Below are 18,520 nucleotides of genomic sequence, written 5' to 3'. Positions count from 1 at the left end.
GTACCAACTTCAAATGTACAGGGGTTCTGGAATTTAACGTTTACCACCCTTTCCTGTGTTGAGCCCGATTCCTTAGGCTTCCCGCACACTTTGATAAGTGATTCACGGCACTTGTAGGAGACCTTTTGGTAAACCTTCCCTTTTTTTTATTGAAAATTAAATGGCTAGGGCCATTCTTCCAGGTTGAAAAATCCAGTGGTTTTTCACAAGTATCACGTTATGTCAAATTCTTGATTTCTAAGAGAATAGTAACATGGGTTAGAATAAGAAACAGAAAGCATAGTGCCCGTTTTGAGTTTTGAATGGTTAGTGTACTGGGAATGGCCTTTCTCGTGCTGTCAGAGAATTCGCCAGCCTTTACTTTCACTCTCCTAGAGCCTTAACACTCCCGCTGGCAGGGACTAACCCTTAACATGTGCCCGTTTCATGCCAGGTCCGTGTGTTTACTTTCTTAATTACTGCATCAGCCCTACAAGTCAGTGGTGGTTTGTCCCTATTTTATTAGTGAGGACATGGGAGTTCAGAGAGGTAAAGAGCTTGTCAAGATCCCAGAGCTAGGTTACTTGTGAAGCTGGGATTTGAGCCCAGGCCCGCCTGACTTGAAAGCTCACATCCCATTCAGCCAGGTGCTTCTGTGATCTTACTTAAAGGATTTATAGCCACTTGGCCATGGTGCTAATTTTCTTCAGATGCCTGTTTCCTTGACTTGGGGTCTTCTGTCCAGTGGAGTGTTTCTCATGGTGGTCTCTGACTTAGGCCTCTGACTAAGGCTATGATTATTTTTCTGGCAATTTCTTGAGGCTATACGAGTCTTCTCTGTTTTATGTGGTATATTTCTGGGGGACCTTTTAGGAGGACTGTTCATGGGTGAATTTAGTATTGCCTTTTCATCAGACCACTGGCCAGATTGCTCAGTTTTAAACCTGGGTTGTGTAACCTTGATTAAAATATTTCACTTTGAGCCTCAGTTTTCCCATTAGTAAAAGGGGCTATTTACATGTTTTAACTCAAGTGATCCTCAGTGTAATGCCATGAGATGAGTTCTGTTGGTTTCATCAGATAGATGAGAAAGCTGAGACATGCAGACTTTATAGTGTTATGGAACAGACCTGGGGTGGGGGTGTGAACGATATACTATTACCAAACGGTCCCACCTTTGTGCTCCAAGGGTCCCCCACCCTGTACTAGGTTCACCTTGCCCGCTGCCAGGGAAAGACGTCTCTCAAAGCCAGAGATTGGTGAAAAGGAAAGGGATTATTTATTTAAATAGTTATACAAACACAAGAGTAATAACATAATGTCTTCATTGAGATCCCAAAGTCCTTTAGAATACCCACAAAATGCATAGTCCTTTCTTCCCCCTCTGCCCAGTCTGGGGTTCTGTATCTCAGAAAAAGAAATAGAAGTCCTTGTTTTTTTCTCTGCCCAAGCCTCGTAGTTCCAAAAAGTTGCCGCATGGCTGCCGCGCCTGGGTTTAAATCCCAGTGCCAATCTTCTTCTGCCTCATCATTTCCAACTCCTCCCACAATTGGCCACAGCTGCCAGCATTCTTGTATTCTTCCAGCTTTTCTGGGCAGCCATAGTAAGTCCAGGCAGGTGTGGCCCTGTGGTGTGGATCCAATCATTTCCGAGCTCTTATGCAGGCTCTGTAACCAGGGGGAGTTGCCTCCCAGTTACATCATGGGTCGAAGTCACTTCTATCCCCCTGGCTTACAGCATGGCCATAGCTGCTTAACATATTCATGAAACCAGTTAAAGGTTATAGATATGTTAAACGACCATTCTAGAGGTTATCTGCAAAACTGTTGCTATTCAAAACAACTCTCAATGGCCCTGCTCCATGTGTCCCATCCCCCAGCTCAGACTTGTGGGGGTGAGGACATCCTATATATATATTTTTTTCTAATATTTCCTGGACACCGAGTTCTGAACCCAATTACAAATCCCTATTTGGGACCTCCCCTCTTGGCTGAACCCTGTTACAATAGGACTAGTTCGAGGTCACTCATAGCTCGTAAGGAGCTGGGACACAACTGGGGGATTTGAATTCAGAGCTGTGCACTTAACCAGTCTACCCAACTGCATACGGCTGTGGCACTGCCCCATAGTTCAAGCTGTGGAATTTGTAAGTGGATGGATGATTATAAGAAAAAGAGACCTTGATAGTTCTGACTCATCTTTCTCCCCCTCCCCTGTCTTTTCTTTTTTTCCTTTTCATTCAGTATCATTGCAAAGAGGCAATAGTACATTTGTCTGTACTGAAAGATTATACTTTTGTTCTTGTCAAGGAAAATAATTTGGGCTTCTCCATCTTAAACTTCATGACATAGTAGTATAGTAATTTTTCTTCAAATACTTAACCACATTTATCACCATTTGTGCTTTCTTTTCTTTCACGCTTCTCTGTCCTTGCCCCTGGTTTTCTAGGTGACAGTGGGAGACATTGTGAAGGTCGTCAATGGGCAGTATCTCCCAGCAGACATGGTCCTGCTATCCTCCAGGTCAGGTGTGCGATAATGGGCACAGTTTTTGAAATAATGTTAAGAAACAATAAAATTTTAAATGGTGACTGCTGACATCTCGAGCCACCCTTTCCCTTCCACCCTGAGTCACCAGCTTTCTCTCTCTGGCCTATTCTTCCATTACCTGTCATTTGCTCTTTCCTGCCTTAATCCTAAATTTTCTTTCTCCTATTTATTCCTCTGTCCTTTATGGGGGGAGCTTTTTCACAAGTGTCTATTCATTTTAGTCTCATGGCTATTTTGGGCTATTCCTTGTTGTCGGAAAACATGCAGAAACATTCAAGAGCAGTGGAGTGATCCCCACTGCTCCAGCAACCTCCAGGCGGCAGCGTGTCTGAGACTGCACATCCAGTCTCCTGAGGGGTCCTGCCGACAGTCTCTCCTGCAGAACCCTTTGCTAGCTATTCAGAGAACTGCAGGCATTTTCTTAGTGTAACCGTGACCTGCAGATGGTGTTTCCTCTTCACTCATCCACGTTTTGCTCCCTTTCTGCCCAAGTATTATTGCCATGTTTCCTAGGTAGTTTTTACTAGAAGGGTATCATCACTAAGTGGCTTAAATACACAACACAGTACTTGACTTTTCTTTGGCTTGATCCATAAGATTATATATTAAAGAATGAGCAACAAAATTAGAATAAGAATACTCTTGAGTTCAAGATTAAATGACATGAGGTCAAGACTAAAACTTCCTATGTTCCAGTTGGGAATAGTAGATGCTCACATTCTATGCATATTCTTTGGGTTGAAGGCGATGTTTCTTTTATTGGATTTGATCACACATGAGATTTTAAGCCTTAACATGAATTTTCTGCTTGAGATAAAAGGTTTAAAAATAACCCTGAGCCCCTAGAGGGTTAAAGCACTATCTATGTGGGGTAGCATTCATGTTCGGTCACAAAGAAAATCCTAGTAAAATGGGGATCACTTGCTGGTTTGGGGTCAGATTTCTGGTTGTGGCCCTCAGAAAACCTGGTTGCAATATGAGACTGACATCTGGTCTTTAGGGTGGTCATTCGTCTGCACTTTGTGTCAAGCAGCCTGCTGACTGCATTGTTCCATGAGTCTTCCCAACAACCCTGGATGTCCTTACTTTACACGGAGAAAGCAGAGAAGCAGAGACGTTGAACAACTTGCTGAAGCCACGTAGCCAATAGAGGTAGCGCCAGATCTTAACTTAGCTGGTGGGTGGCGCAGTCCATTCTCATAGCCACTGATGATGCTACCTAAACCCAAAGATTGCAGGTAGTAGAATCTGCTCTGCTTAATTTTAGTTTTTGAGTTTTCTGTCCTTAAAATCAGGTGTTCTGATTGGAAAGTTGCCTGTAGACAGAGTACAAGGAATGGGCAGTAGAGGCTTGCCAAGCCTGTGCCTTGATTCCTGAACCCCCATGGCTTTTCAGAAGACAGATTTGTACTGCCTAGGGAGGCTCTTTTGGTCAGGAGGAGTGGGCCAGGGCTCAGACTTTAAGGGTCACCCATACCCATTGGCTAGGACATCATGCGTTTGCCCTAACCTGCTCCTCCCCTCCTCGTTTCCCCTCAGTTATTTCTGTTACTGGAGGTCAAGCAGCCATTATGTGGGGCCCATAAGGGCAGATCATTTTTATTGGTGTTGATCCCCAAAGATGAGTGTTTGTCTTTCTACCAGTTACTGCTACTAAAGTGGTTCTTTTTACAGTTGGCCCTTGAATTACACAGGTTGGAAGTATGTGGGCCCACATACAGGTGGGTTATTTTCAATAAACACCATTTTCCACCCCTGGTTGGGAGGGTGCAGAGTGCCAACGATGTGCATTGATCTCTGGCCATTCTATTTGGGGGACTTGAACACCCCCGTTTGGTATGTAGGGGGGTCCTGGAGCCAACTGCCTCTGGATGCCAAGGGACAACTGGGGGTAGTTAAGTTTACGGGGAGTTAAAAGTTAAGCTTGGATTTTTGACTGCTCAGTGGGGGTCGGTGTAGGCGCCCCTAACTCCTTGGGTTGTTCACGGGTCAACTGTAGCCCTATTTTGAAGGGCTGATCTGCAGAAATAGTTTCCTTAGGGAGTCTTTATAAGCTGCGCATTTGTGGAGGGACCTTACTAAACTTTGGCTTTTTTTCCTTCTCTCCTTAGTGAACCTCAGGCAATGTGTTATGTTGAAACAGCTAATCTAGACGGGGAGACGAACCTTAAAATACGTCAGGTAAAGTTACCTTTTGTGACTTGTGTTGTCAAGGAGGCCCAAACCTGGTCCCCACATGTAGCAGCCAGTGCTTTATCAGGAGGAAAAAAAAAATTCTGCACAGAAGGTTATGCTTTAACCCTAATGGAAGCTATGGGGAGAACGTGCCTTCTATTATGAAGGGAACTGCTTAACAGTGATGGCGGACCTAAACAAGTGGGCTTCATCCAAGAATGGGTCAGGAAGGGGGGTCACGCCTTAACTTAGATCTCACTGTGCTCTCTGCCTGTTGGTACCTGTGGGGAGAGCCTCTAGGGGTTGAGCTGCATGGTGGAAAGTGCAGCGCCTATAGGGAGAGATGAAGTAGACAAACAATGGGTACCTCCCTTTCCATTGTTTTAATTGAGATTCTAATTCTAGAGAGTGTTATATTAGATACAAAATTTCTGTCCTTTAAATAGAGCTATTCTTACCATGTTTTAAAAATTCTAGAATGAAGAATAGTCTTTAATATAATAAACATCTGAAGCATTTGCCACTTAAATTTTATACTGCATGAAGTTGAGTTTGATAATTCTGTTCATATACCTTTCTTTTCTACTTCAAATATTTGATCTAAACATTTTTTTTTCTGTTTAAGGAAGAGTTACTGTATGTGAGATATCACACTGTATTAAAGGGGTACTTTATGCTTATCACCAGTATTAGAATATAGCTAATGAATATGCTTTTCTGTAAGGTGTCTGAGTATGTGAATTATCACTAAACATGGGTGTTTCCAGCACAGTGGTGGCATCTTAACTTTCTGCTTCACTGAATTCATTTGAAACTGTTGCATTAGGTTGCCGCCTGTGAACAAAGCTGCCCTAATGTCGATCTCGTGGGTTGACAGTTTGATCTGCTAGCTTTCCCAAGTTATTTCATTTTAGAGGATTCATCATTTTCTTTAGATTGACAGTGGTGATGTGGAATGTTGTCCCTCAGCGTGGAAGATTGTAATAAATTTCCTCCTTTGATTTAACACTTCAGGGTTTGAATCACACCGCCGATATGCAAACAAGGGAGGTATTGATGAAGTTATCTGGAACTGTAGAATGTGAAGGGCCCAACCGCCACCTCTATGACTTCACCGGAAACTTGAACTTAGATGGGAAAAGGTATCACTCTCCCTTTTCTTAGTGTTTTTTATTTTTTGAATGGGACTAAGAATTACTGGAGCTTTGGAAAATATTAGTTTGTTTTCTGGTATCATAATATTTCAAAAACAGTGAGATTTCTTCATGTTTAGCTTAGATATAAGCTTTTTATGAACCACTGTTTCAATCAATTTAAACCATCCCTGAAATTTAAAGAAAGAACTGATTTTTGTTAAGATAAAACAGCCAGAGGGTCTGAAGTGAGACTCACTGCGCTGGCCTGTTCTTTCTGTGCGGATTACCTGCCGGGAGGAGGGAGGGCGTGACTGCATGCTATTCTGCACAAAAGTGGAAGGGAGGTTTCTGAGGTGTATAAAAGCTAATGGTTTCATTAGAGAGGCCCTTAAGTAGGATTTGTTTTTAGAAAGATAAATGAAAGGTACAACAATCAGTCTTCCTTTAAAATATTCACTGCCCTGTTGTCTATATTCTGTTGTCTTTGTCCCTTGGCATTGTTTTTATTGTCGGAGAGTCATTTTTTGTCATTATGTCGGGGTGCAGTTTTGACCTCTGCTTATCTGTAATCCGCATGCTTATCAGTGCTCTCCACCTGTATTTTTCGAACAGATCCATAGAGAGGGACCTGATGATGGGAACCAACCCAAAATGACAACTACACGTGACTGCTTTCTCCTCCCGTTTCAGTTAGTGTGCGGAGCCATTCCATGGGTTCCCAGTTTGAGTTTCTAAAGTATTACTCAGCCTTCTATCTAATCGTTGTCACTCTTGACAAACTTGGTATTATAGCTTTATTGCTATTTTTTCTTATAATCAACTCTAAAATAAACTGGGTTTCCCAAATCAATAAACATCTGATTATTTTAGCAATTTCTGTCTTTGGTTTTATAACCAGATTATAAGAGATACAGTTGCCTCTAACATTTTATAGGAAGACAAAAAAAACTTTTTGTAGTGATGAATGGATTAGAGAAACCTTTCTGGTGGGTCTTTTGTTGTTGTTGTTTTTTGTAGATTAAGTTAATGATAACCTTCACTGACCCTGTTCCTCAGTGAAATAATTCAAATTTGAGTAAAGGAAACATTTGATTTATGTGGGTTTATGTTTAAGGGGAAAGCTCTTGCTCCTTTGTCAGACTATCATTGAATATAAATATTATTTCTTGTTTTTAGCCCTGTTTCCCTTGGGCCTGACCAGATCTTATTAAGAGGTACACAGCTTAGAAATACTCAGTGGGTCTTTGGCATAGTTGTTTACACTGGACACGACACCAAACTCATGCAGGTAAAACATTTCTATGCTGAAAAACAATGCTGATTTTAGTTTTTTAAAAAATTTTGTTCTGTTTTTATGGCGTAGAGAGTAGAAATGTAGATGTTGCCTTTAGGAAGCTTATCTATGAACCTAAGTTTGGAAAGGAAGTGCCTTCATTTTGGTTCTTTAGATAGTTTCTCATAGAGTTCTGTTATTATGTCAGATGTTGTTACCTCCTGCTTGAAATATCAATGGTCTTGTTTTCCTTATTTAGGGGGACAATCAGTTCTAACATATTTTATCTGATGGATTTAAGCGATGACCTTCCTTCTTGTTTCTTCTTTATTTCTCTCACTGCTTCTGCTCCTCACTCCATTAATTAGGATTTTACAGTGAATTGTCTTAATTAACTGAATTTTAGACAATTTAAAATCAGTTATTTTGAACTAATATTTATTCTTTATACAGCAAAAAAATTAATGAAAGTGATTTTGCTCCTTCTCCCTGTTAATATTTTTAATATTATTAGTTGTGAATTTGCAGACCACATGTATATTAGGACACACTTTGCTAGACTATGTTGAAATTCAACATAAATTGGTGTCCCTATGTGTCACTACTTATATTTCATTGGTATCACTTGGCTATCTCATTTTACTAATGGTAGCTATTGATGAGGATTGGCTTTTCATCTTGTCTGCCTTTTTGTATCATTTCTAAAGCACGTATTTGACTGTATTATTAACTTAAAAATGTACGATGACCACTGTGCACTGTGTCTTGTGCCAAGCTGAATGGATACAATAGTGAAAGGCCCAACTTTATCCCCCGGTAACCACATGCACTTAGGAGTAGCAGGGAATTAGGGAGTGGAGAGATCATTGTTGTAATGTGTGTCATCACAGAGTGCTCTGGTGTGCACAGAAGGGTCAACCAACCCAGGTTTGGGGGCTCCAGTTGGCTAGCTACTAAGAACGATACTAAGAAGCACACAGGTATAGAGTTGGAGAAGGGAGGCTATTACGTAGGTCTACCCTTAGAGGTCAAATGAGTTAAGTACTTGTTAGAACAGAGGAAGTGATAGACCTGTGTCCACACCAGCTGGGTAATGGAGCTGAGACAGAGGCAGGAAATGGGGAGGATTAGAAGGGTTGAGACACTCACTGAAGTTGAAGAAGATTGTTAGAGTTGCTGAGTGACAGCCGATCAGTGTGTAGGGTGCTTGTCTTTGAGTTTCTAGGGTGGAGGGTGTGTAGAATGGGGAGAGCTGGGAGTGAACCATGGGAGTAGGAAGCTACAGGTAGAGCTGTTGGAGGGCATTTGATGTTGAGCAGTAAAGGACTGAGAGACTACACCATTTGATGGGTCAGTGCTGTGACTCTGAAGATTGCGTGGTGGCAAGGCTGGGGTAGAGATGGATGCGGTAAGCCAACTGCTCCAGTCTTCAGGGAGTGAAGGGTCTGAGAGATGGGTGGACTTGCTGAGGGAAGAGGCAGAAGGTAGTGTCATCGAATGGCACGAATTTTACAAATGGGTTTTTAACATGGCATTAGAGGAATAAAATGTCAGCAGTATTATTGGGTCCCACATGTACATTCAGTAATATTCTCTTGAGATTCTGAGGGATGCCAGCCTTCACTGGAGCACCCTCTGCTTGCAGGGCCTTCAGGAAAGGGTGTCCTCCACTGGGTAAGGCAGGGGCAGAACAGCTTTGGAAAGAGGGCGAGGATGTAGGAAAGTGTTGGTCCTGGAATGGTGGGGCCTGGTACAGTAGAATGGTCGCAGGGAGTGTGTGTGAGAGAGGGGGATCCACGCAGCTACAAAGTGAATGGTTGGTGAATGCTGAGAGACAGCTCTTGGCTGACCCTTATTCAGTATGTCTGACATGTGAATGATCCATCCTCCCTGCTAGGTCCTCGCCCACACAGGCACTCGTTAGTTTTAGGTTTGGTTGTTCTGAGCCTTCTGTATGTGAAGACTATCTTGATAAATAGTGCTCTGCTACCTACTACATACTTTCTGACTTTCTGAGTCAGTGCCAGCCTCCACTCTCTGACACTTTTGGAGCTCCACTAATTACAGGTCACTTCTGCTTTTCTATGAAGTGACAAAGAGATCACAAGGAGTTCGAATTTGTGCTAGTTTTTAGACTGTGCATGCTACCAATGTAGCCATTCTTCAAGATTCCTGATATACTGGTTGTTTTCTCAGGCTGTCACTGTTTTTCTAGATCATATATTGGTAATACAGCTTTGTAATGAAGGTGTGTGATCATTGTTACACTTAAAATGAACCCATCGTCTCTTCAGTCAGCAAGGTGTGAACTAAGTCACCTTATGAATCTGCATGCCGTGGGTGTGATAGGCACCTTTCCTTGCACCCAGATTTGATAAACCTCTCTGCAAGGCCCATTATATGTTGACTGAGTGCGGAATAATGGAAAGCCCCAGAAATGTCCGTGCTAGACTCGCTGCGCCTTTAGGGCTGAAACAACAGAAAAATGATGAGCTTTCATGGGGAATATAACATAACATGCATAGCTGAAAGCCATCCTGGTTGGGAAATAACATGTTTCCTCTGTACTTGTGCTGCTTGAACACAGAGAGGAAATGTGATTGCTTTAGGGCTCTTTTTGTTTTTTTCCTTCTCTAATTGTTATTCAAGTACAGTTCTCTGCCTTTTACCCCCACCCCAGCCTAACCCCCAGCCCTCCCCGCCTGCCTCCCGTTTCCACCCCCCCCCCCCCCGTTGTTGTCTATGTGTCCTTTATAATTGTTCCTACAAACCCTTCACCCTTTTCCCCTGAAATTCCCTCCCCTCTCACCTCTGGTCACTGTCGGCCTTTTCTCAATTTCAGTGTCTTTGGTTATATTTTGCTTGCTTGTTTGTTTTGTTGATTAGGTTCCTGTTAAAGATGAGATTGTACGGTACTTCTACTTTGTCTTTCAAACTCTCCCCCCATTGCCTTCCGTTCTTCAAAGTTCCCTTGCTTCATGTTGAGTGTAGTTACCTGTAGAAATATTTCAGTGTCTACTGCTTCTGTTGGTTGATTTAATGGGAAAAAGAGATATTATTATGGAAATTACAGCAAGTACTTAGTGTCCCATGTACTGAGTATTTGCTTGTTTTAACTCGTTTCTCCCTCATAATGGCTCTGTGAGGAAGACACTGTTGTTTCCACCTTTTAGATGAAGACACTGGGAATCAGAGTGTCTAAGTATGGTGCCAAAGTCACACACCCAGGCAGAGAGAGAGCTTTGTTTCAAAACTTGGCAGTCTGGTTCCTGAGCCCACATTCTAACTAGTATTCTTCTGACTGCTTTCCTAGGAAAAAATGAAATCTGTAAAATTCAGGTCAGATATAAGCTTTTACAGAATATGACATTTTGGCCTGTTTCTATTAAGAGCTGTATTACTCAGCTTTCTAAGAATTTTACAGAACTTACGTGCTAGTCAGAATTTCACATGACGAGCTCATCCTCGAAAGTTGACATGTCAGCAGATGGGAATGAGTAGGAACAGCTTGGCTTTCCGCCAAGTGTGTGCGTTGAAGCCTCAAGTTTTGGGATCTTGTGTTGTACGAAAGATAACTTTTGCCACCTCTGCTAACTGGCCGGGATTTAACTGCTGGAAAAGATCAGAAGTTCATAAATGAATAAAGTCATAGAAATGATGTTTATTTTAAATTTTTTTCTGCCTCTGCCTCCGGTGAATGTTTACTTTAAATGGTAAGGTCATCTCTAGTTTTAAAAGACTGGGATGGGCAGTCTTGGAACTGGTCTCTTGGCTCTTGACCTGAGTGTCAAGATGTGTCTGATGTGTCGTCCTCGTCGGCCTTTACATGGCATTTGATTGATGATAGGTCAGCTTTTACAAATGGATTTTCATTTAGATTTTAGAGGAATTTTTAAAAGGTCTGTAAAGGGCAAAGAATTTAGAGAGCTAGAGGGAAAGGGAGAAAAGAGTATATTAAGGAAGATGCTGTTGTGCTGTTAAGATACTTAATGGACTTAGCTTTTCAAAATCACCAGTCTGACACTTCCCAACTCCCACCCCCACAGAAAATGTTTCTCTAGGCTGTTAAGAGTAGCATTTCTGGGCTTGGCGATAGAATTCAGATACTTTCGGAGATGTTATGGCATGAGTTTTTCTATGGAACTGAGGAATTGCCTTCTATTTTCATCTTAATTTTATTTTCAAATTGTGACTTTATTTGCATTCTTCTTTTCAGAGACATTTTCATCTTAGTTGTGTTAATGTTCAGATAAATTGAGAACAGGGCAGAAGGCTGACTTATGTATGGACAAGGCACCATTTTTATGGCTTGTTAGTGCCTTATAAGCTTTCAAATCACTTGATCTTTGCAAATCAGTGTTATCTCTAAAGAGACAGGCTCATGACTCATGGTAAGAGGCCTGCAGACTTAAGCTCCTATACCTATTCCCCCCCCCCCCCCCGAAACAACAGAAAGTTGTGATGTTACAGTTCTGTAGGTTGGAAGTCTGATATCACGTATCTGCAGGGCAGCATTCCTTTCTATAGAACACTTGGGAAGGCTAGAGAAGAATCTTTCTTGCCTTCTCCAGTCTTCCTAAAGGCTGCCTGCATTCCTTGGCTCAGGACCTCCTTCCTTCATCTTCAAGACCAAGTGTTGCATCTCTGTGGCCATGCTTGTGCAGTTATACCTCCTGGTCAAGGACCCACGTCATTAGTGATTAAATTGGGTCCACTTGGATAATACAATATAATCTCCCCAATCAAGGGCCTTAATTTAATCACACCTACAAAGTCCCTTTTACCATGTAAAGTAACATGTTCATAGTGTCCAGGTATTAGGGATACAGCTGTCATTGGGGGAGAGTCATTATTCTGCTCACCACAATCACCTTCAGGAAACTTTTAATAAAATGACTGTAAGTGCCTAACTATCTAGTACGAACAGTTTTACTGACTTTTCCACTGCCGAGAAGATATAGTCCCAAGTTTTCCACCTAATGTGAAGTGGGCCTTGAATTCGGCTTTAATGAGTATTTCTAGACTCACTTCCCAACACTAGCCTCTGTTCCCGCTGGGCTGGTTTCCCCACCAGTGGTGAGAAGTCCAGCCATGCACACTTGCAGACGTTAGGTTGTCTTTCTGCTTTTGTTTTACCTTCCTGTTCGCGTTCTTTTTATGATTTGGGACTCTGTTCAGATCTCTTCTGGCCACTAGAGCTTTCCTGCCTTTTCTTGCTTGTTTCTTGTTCAGTTTTCCAAATGAATTATTTCTCCATCCATTTATTTTGACACCCATTGATGTTCTGTTTTGCATTATTGACGTATATGTGTTCATATGTCTTTTTTCTCAATAAATGTGTACTTTCCAAATCTATCTTTCTATATTAATTGTAGACCTAATTATTACTTTGAAGATTCTCTCTAGATTTTTAGGATATAGAATCTTTCAGTTTTTCTTCAATTAGAAACATTCTGATTTCTTTTACATTGGACTTAAATGATTTAGAACTTGTTGTGTTCAAAGATAATGCAAGTAGCTAATTTTATGCTAAATTGTACTTATAAGAAGCATAGGTTGAATCCAGTAGAGTTGAAATGTGTTCTTTAACAAGGCAAAATGTGTCTTCTATCATCTTTATTTAAAACTAGCTGCTGATGCAGAAGTATGGTACACTTTTTAATTTCACTGGTTATTTGGCAATAATAGCCTTTTATTTTTATTTGTTGAATTTAGGTAACTTACCTTTTTTTCCCCCAACTCCTTGCCCTTGAGTCTGTGTCACCCTTACTGATTTTAAATGCTGTTGTACAGAATTCCACCAAAGCTCCTCTTAAGAGATCGAATGTTGAGAAAGTGACCAATGTGCAGATCCTGGTGTTGTTTGGCATCCTCCTGGTCATGGCCTTGGTGAGCTCAGCGGGGGCCCTATACTGGAATGGGTCTCAAGGTGGAAAGAACTGGTACATCAAGAAGATGGGTAAGTGTCTGGGTGGGTTGCTTGTTGAAGTAGGACAAAACATTGTTGGAAAATCCTTCCGTGCATGGTTTATGTGTGGTAGCCATATTTCTCTGCCCTTTGGCTACTCTGTGTACTGCCAGCCTATCAAGGAGAATTGAAAGATTAGGAGTCATGTGATGAAGTAAAGATAGACGTATTTGAGGATTGTTTTAGATTCAAATGATTATTTTTAATTGTATTTTAAAAGTTATTTTCTTAGTGGTTGCTCTAGGGATTACAATGTATATCTTAATTGTGAACATCTACTTCAGATGAATAATAATTTAGTTTTGGTGCAATGTAGACAATTTCCTCTAATATAGATCCATCTCCTCCCATGCTTTATGATATTTTTATCATATATTGCGTCCTTCTAGAAACCTAAAAATAGGATTGTAGTTAGTGATTTATACAGTCTTATGCCTTTTAAAGAAACAAAAAGCAAATAGAAGTAAGCTTATAGAGTTGTTTTACATTAACCTACTTACTTCATTTCTTCCTGTGGATCTGAGTTATAGCTTATGACATTTCTTTGCTTCATGTGGCTTCATTCTTTCCTCACTCCTTTGTGTTCTCATATACATTACATCTGTATGTAAGTCTAATAATATCATTTTATAATAATTTTTTGCCATTGTTTATTTTAAATCCAAAAGAAAGGATAAAAATCTGTCCTTATATTGTCTAAGTACCTGTATAATCACCTGTACTGCTGCCCTTTGTTTCTTTTTGTGGATTTAATTACTGCCTGTGTTATTCCCTTTCATCTTGGAGAATTTTCTTTAGTATTTAATAGAAGGCAGTTTAGGTAGCAACAAATTTTCTCAGTTTTTATCTTGGAATGTCTTAATTTCATTTTTGGTTTTGAAGGGTAGTTTTGCTGATACCTAGAGAACATTAAGCTAAGTAAAATAAGCCAGTCAGAGGAAGACGAGTACCATATGATTTCACTCATATGTGGAATCTAATGAACAAACTGAACTAACAAGGAAAGTGGGGAGAGACTCATAGATGGAGAGCAGATGACAGCTAGTGGTGGGGAGATGAGGGAGTGGAGGGATTGAGGGAAAGGAAAAAGGACTCATGGACGTGGACAACAGTGTGGTGACTGCTGGGGGAGGGAGTTATAAATGGTAATGGAAAATATACAATAAAGATTAAAATAAAATAAAATAACAATTGACAACATCTAAACAAAAAAAGACACAGAATTTGGTAGAATTCTTGGTTGACAGTCTTTTCCTTTCAGTAGTTTGAATATGCAATCCCACTACCTTCTGGCCTCCATTGTACTGATGGGAAGCCAGTTGTTATCTTACTGTTTTCTCTTACATGGGAGTCATTTTTCTATTGCCATTCTCAAACTTGTCTTTGGTTTTCAATAATTTTGAGTTTATTCTCTTTGGAATTTGTTGAGATTTTTGGATATGTGTATTCATATTTTTCATCAAATTTGGGACATTTTCAGCTATTATTTGTTGTTTCTGCCATACTCTTACTCACCTTTCCTTCTGGTACTTCCATTATTTATATGTTAGTTCACTGATGTGTCCTAACAGGTTTCTGAGGCTCTGTTAATTTTACTTTATTTCTATTTTATGTTTTAGATTGTATAATCTTTATTGATCTGCATTCAAGTTCATCTGCTCTGTTTTGGGCCAGCTTAAATCTACTGTTGAGCTCCAGTAGTGATTTAAAATTTTTTTTAATTATTGTAGCTTTCAATTCCAGAATTTCCATTTGTTGTGTTCTTTTAAAACTTACATCTATTTATTTATATTCTCTAATTAATCAGTCATTGTCACATACTTTCCTTTAGTTTTTTAAACAATTTCCTTTAACTCTTTGAATGTATTTATAATAACTGCTTGAAGCCTTTGGTCTATCATTTGAGCTAGTGCCCTCAAAAGCAGTTTCTACTCTTGTCTTTTTCCTGGTTTTTTGTTTGTTGTTTTTGTTGAAAACTGGGTATTTTAGATATTCTATTACAGAAAGTCTGGATTCTGTTTTCCTCTTCCTCCTGGGACTTGTTGTTGCTGTTTTTTGTTTATTTGTTTAATGACTTGCCTGAACTCATTCTATGAAATTGTTTTATCCTGCAGTGTATATCCCCTGATATTACTGCTCAGTTTTATTTCCATTATTTTACCTTTTAATTCTTTTAAAAGGTATAGTTTAAGGTATATAGTTATTTTTAGTACACCTGACCCTTGAACAATGTAGCGATTAGGGGTGCTGAGCCCCCTCACAGTAAAAAATCTGTGTATAACTTTTGATTCCCCTACAACTTATCCACATATCCACATGGAATCTATGTGGTGCTCATATCCACACGGGATTGGTTCTAGGACTCCCCATAGATATCAAAATCCATGGATGCTAAGTCCCCTGTGTAAAATGGCGGTCAACCCATATAGTCCATCCTTCATATTTGCAAATTCCCAGCTGCAGATGGAAAACAGTATAGTAAAATAATGTAGGTATTTGTTGAAAAAAGTCTGCATATAAGTGGACCCACACAGTTCAAACTTGTGTTGTTCAAGGGTCAACTGTACATTCCCAGAATTGGGCTGCCCTCACCCCTACCTAAATTTACAACATTTTTGCTACCTCAGAAAGAAACTCTATCCTCATTAGTAGTCTGTCCTCTCCTTGTTTTTATTTTTAAGCCTGTATTCCTAGGGGTCCACATACCTTAGTGGTCAGCCTGTGATTGGTGAGAGGTTGTGCTTAAACCCTTTTGTTGCTTGATCTGTGTGTGGCTAGGGGAATGCTTTTAATGCTTGGGGAATTTAAAGTCTGACCCACCTTCAGTCAGGGACTACTAATTCACAGGTACCCTCTCTGGTTCCTCCTGAGCATATGCAGCCTTGTGCATGGACATGAACTTCTAGACCACCAGGGTTGAGTGTGATCTTAGCAAGGTTTCTTTGGCCATGTTTTCCAGGGATCTTCCTGCTTCATTTCTGGCTGATCTGCTGTTTTGTTTGTCCCTACTATATTGTGAGAAATTTGTCTTCCCTGATTATTAGGCACTAGAAAAATTCTATTGTTTCTGACAGTGCCCTGGGGGTGGCTTTTTTATGCTGTGCTCCAAATAATGTCAGCTCCCCCAGGCTGTCCCTGTCCTGACCACCTGCCATGGCTTTGTGGTAGCAGCCTGCCCCTCCCTCCCCCAGGTAGATTTCTGTGACATGAGCTAGGGAGGGGGAAGATGAGAGCTGCTGGTCCTCAAGGCCTGCTCCAACCATCCTCCCAGAACAGAACTTAAATAATTTGGATGTTGGGGAAAGAAGGAAAAGCTGCCTTTGAATTAAATGTCAAAGGCCTCCACTTACCAAGATTGAGTAAATTTTCTTTAATGCATGCTTTTGAATTTTTTATATACCCTGTCATCAGTTTCTAAGCACTTTAAATGTTTGGACAATTTTGTCAAGTTTTATTGCTTCATTTTTTTTGGAGAAGATTTGCCAGTCTCCTTACACAGCAATTTCAGAAAATAAACAAAATGTAATGATAAAATTTTTTGGAATAATTTTAATTTTAAAAATTTGAGATATTATCTTGGAGTTATTGTTATTTCCATCTTTCAATACATTTTAGTTCAACTGATGAAAACATTTTTTACCTTTTATTATCTCATGTAGAACTCATACAGTTTGAACTGCCTGGAGAAAGTCTTGTTTCCCCTTTACAAAAGTGGGAAATGTGACTAGGACTTCAGTTGTAGCTTAGATTCAGATCCCTTGGTTTTGGCTTTTAAAATTTGGATTTGGACCATGTTATATGTCTAGCTTCAAATGTGAAGATACTTTGCATGGTTTGTTCATGATATATGGTTTCGGTAAATGAACATCGACACTGTCTTGGTAGACAGGCTTTGTGGAAACTAGTGTTTGAATTGCTCAGATAATGTCAACCTTCAGTACTAGCTGCATGATGTACGGTGGAAGAATGGTCTTTTTGTCCCACCCATATGCCTTCTACTTCACTATTCATATAAAGTCTGAACAGCTCTGGTAAGTGCCATCAAGCTTCACATTTGCACTGTCACTGTTGGAGTTCTCACTCAATTCAAAGAACTTTCCCTTTTTGGTAGGCACAGAACTGGCACCTCTTTTCCCTCTCCTGCACCCTCCTCCTCTCCAAGCTGGTCCTGACACGCTTTGGGTTTCATCACTTAGAGGCCTTGTTTCGACAAGACATTCCTTCTCTTATCTTCAATAAATGGACTCAAGGCTCCTTGCCTGCCTCCCTCTTTTCACCTGTTTTCCCTATTCACACTTTTTTTCATTTTGCCAATTCTTTGGAATGTCTCAAAGATACCTATACCCTAATGAGTTGCAGATATTCCTTACAATGATTTCAAATGCCTTCCTCTTTTTTACATCCTTTTTAGTTAGTTGTCTTCTCTCTGTCCTCCAAAACTTGACTGAAGTCTCTATTCTTCTGGATGGTCTTCAGTTGACCATGTTTTCCTGTTAGAAAAATCTCCTGTCCTGTTTCTGGAATGCCCTATGAATATCTCTTTAACAGATATATCCTGATGCCTGTCCACGTTGAGGGGCATGCTTGCCTCTGTCTACTCTCCTGCCCCACAACCTCCTATTAGAAGCCAGCTCTTTTTTGGAAAGCATTGTGTATTAATAGTCTTTGTATTCACAGTTGGTTCCATGTGGCAGGTGCTCAATAACTATTTTAACTTGAATCTCTAAATGTATACATAAGCCAATAAAATTTTTTATGAGCATCTATTAGAAAAAATTCAAAGCAATAAAATAAAAGGAAACAATGCAAATTAACTAAAGCAATACAGATGTTCTGGTTTTCTTCCATAGACACAACCTCGGATAATTTTGGATATAACTTGTTGACGTTCATCATCTTGTACAATAACCTTATTCCCATCAGTCTACTGGTGACTCTTGAGGTTGTGAAATACACTCAAGCCCTTTTTATAAACTGGGTGAGTATCACGGCAGAGTTTAAAAGTTGAGCTGCTGCAGAAATGTCAATCTCAATTTTCTAATACTCTCTCAGAGCCTTAGCTGTTTAATTGAGCTCCCAGGAAAGGAATAATATAGTTAATTTATGATTTTGTCTGGAAGGTAAAGGGCCAGAGAAGTGGCCAGAGATTTCTGGCAAAGGTGTCCCTGAGCCAGTGATAGCAGTGCCTAGTTACCTAACATCTCAGCTTCCTGGTATATGAAGTGGGGGTGGGGAGACAGTCGAACATATTCAAGGGGTTCTTGTGAGGATAAAGTGAGAAAATGGAGGTAGAATGCTTAACAGATGCTTGTCTTCTGGTGAGCAGGGATGAAGTGGCTGCAACTGCTGGTGATGCTTTTCAAGTCTAATTAGTGGTGAAGAAAGGCCTCTTAGGTGTGTCTTTATCAGTGTTTATTATATGTCAAAATTCACGGTGACA

The 18,520-nt window shown here is 40.3% G+C and overlaps 1 protein-coding gene across 4 annotated transcripts in view; it reads left to right on the top strand.

The window, feature by feature from the left end:
• The window catches only part of ATP8A2 (ATPase phospholipid transporting 8A2), a 590,644-nt gene that overhangs the window by 135,369 nt on the left and 436,755 nt on the right, over nt 1–18,520 (top strand). For 3 of the 4 annotated variants that reach the window (XM_053920803.1, XM_053920801.1, XM_053920802.1), the window contains exons 7-12: nt 2,428–2,501; nt 4,640–4,709; nt 5,718–5,845; nt 7,016–7,127; nt 12,906–13,071; nt 17,931–18,058. In XM_053920803.1, the coding sequence (XP_053776778.1) occupies nt 2,428–2,501; nt 4,640–4,709; nt 5,718–5,845; nt 7,016–7,127; nt 12,906–13,071; nt 17,931–18,058 (678 nt within the window). The remainder of the gene's footprint in view (nt 1–2,427; nt 2,502–4,639; nt 4,710–5,717; nt 5,846–7,015; nt 7,128–12,905; nt 13,072–17,930; nt 18,059–18,520) is intronic. The other variant, XM_053920804.2, reaches the window with a different exon arrangement.

The sequence above is a fragment of the Desmodus rotundus genome, chromosome 3 (assembly GCF_022682495.2).
Source record: "Desmodus rotundus isolate HL8 chromosome 3, HLdesRot8A.1, whole genome shotgun sequence".
NCBI classification, from domain to species: Eukaryota; Metazoa; Chordata; class Mammalia; order Chiroptera; family Phyllostomidae; genus Desmodus; species Desmodus rotundus.
The sequence above is the reverse complement of the archived record's forward strand: the minus strand, read 5'-3'. Positions and strand labels throughout refer to the sequence as shown.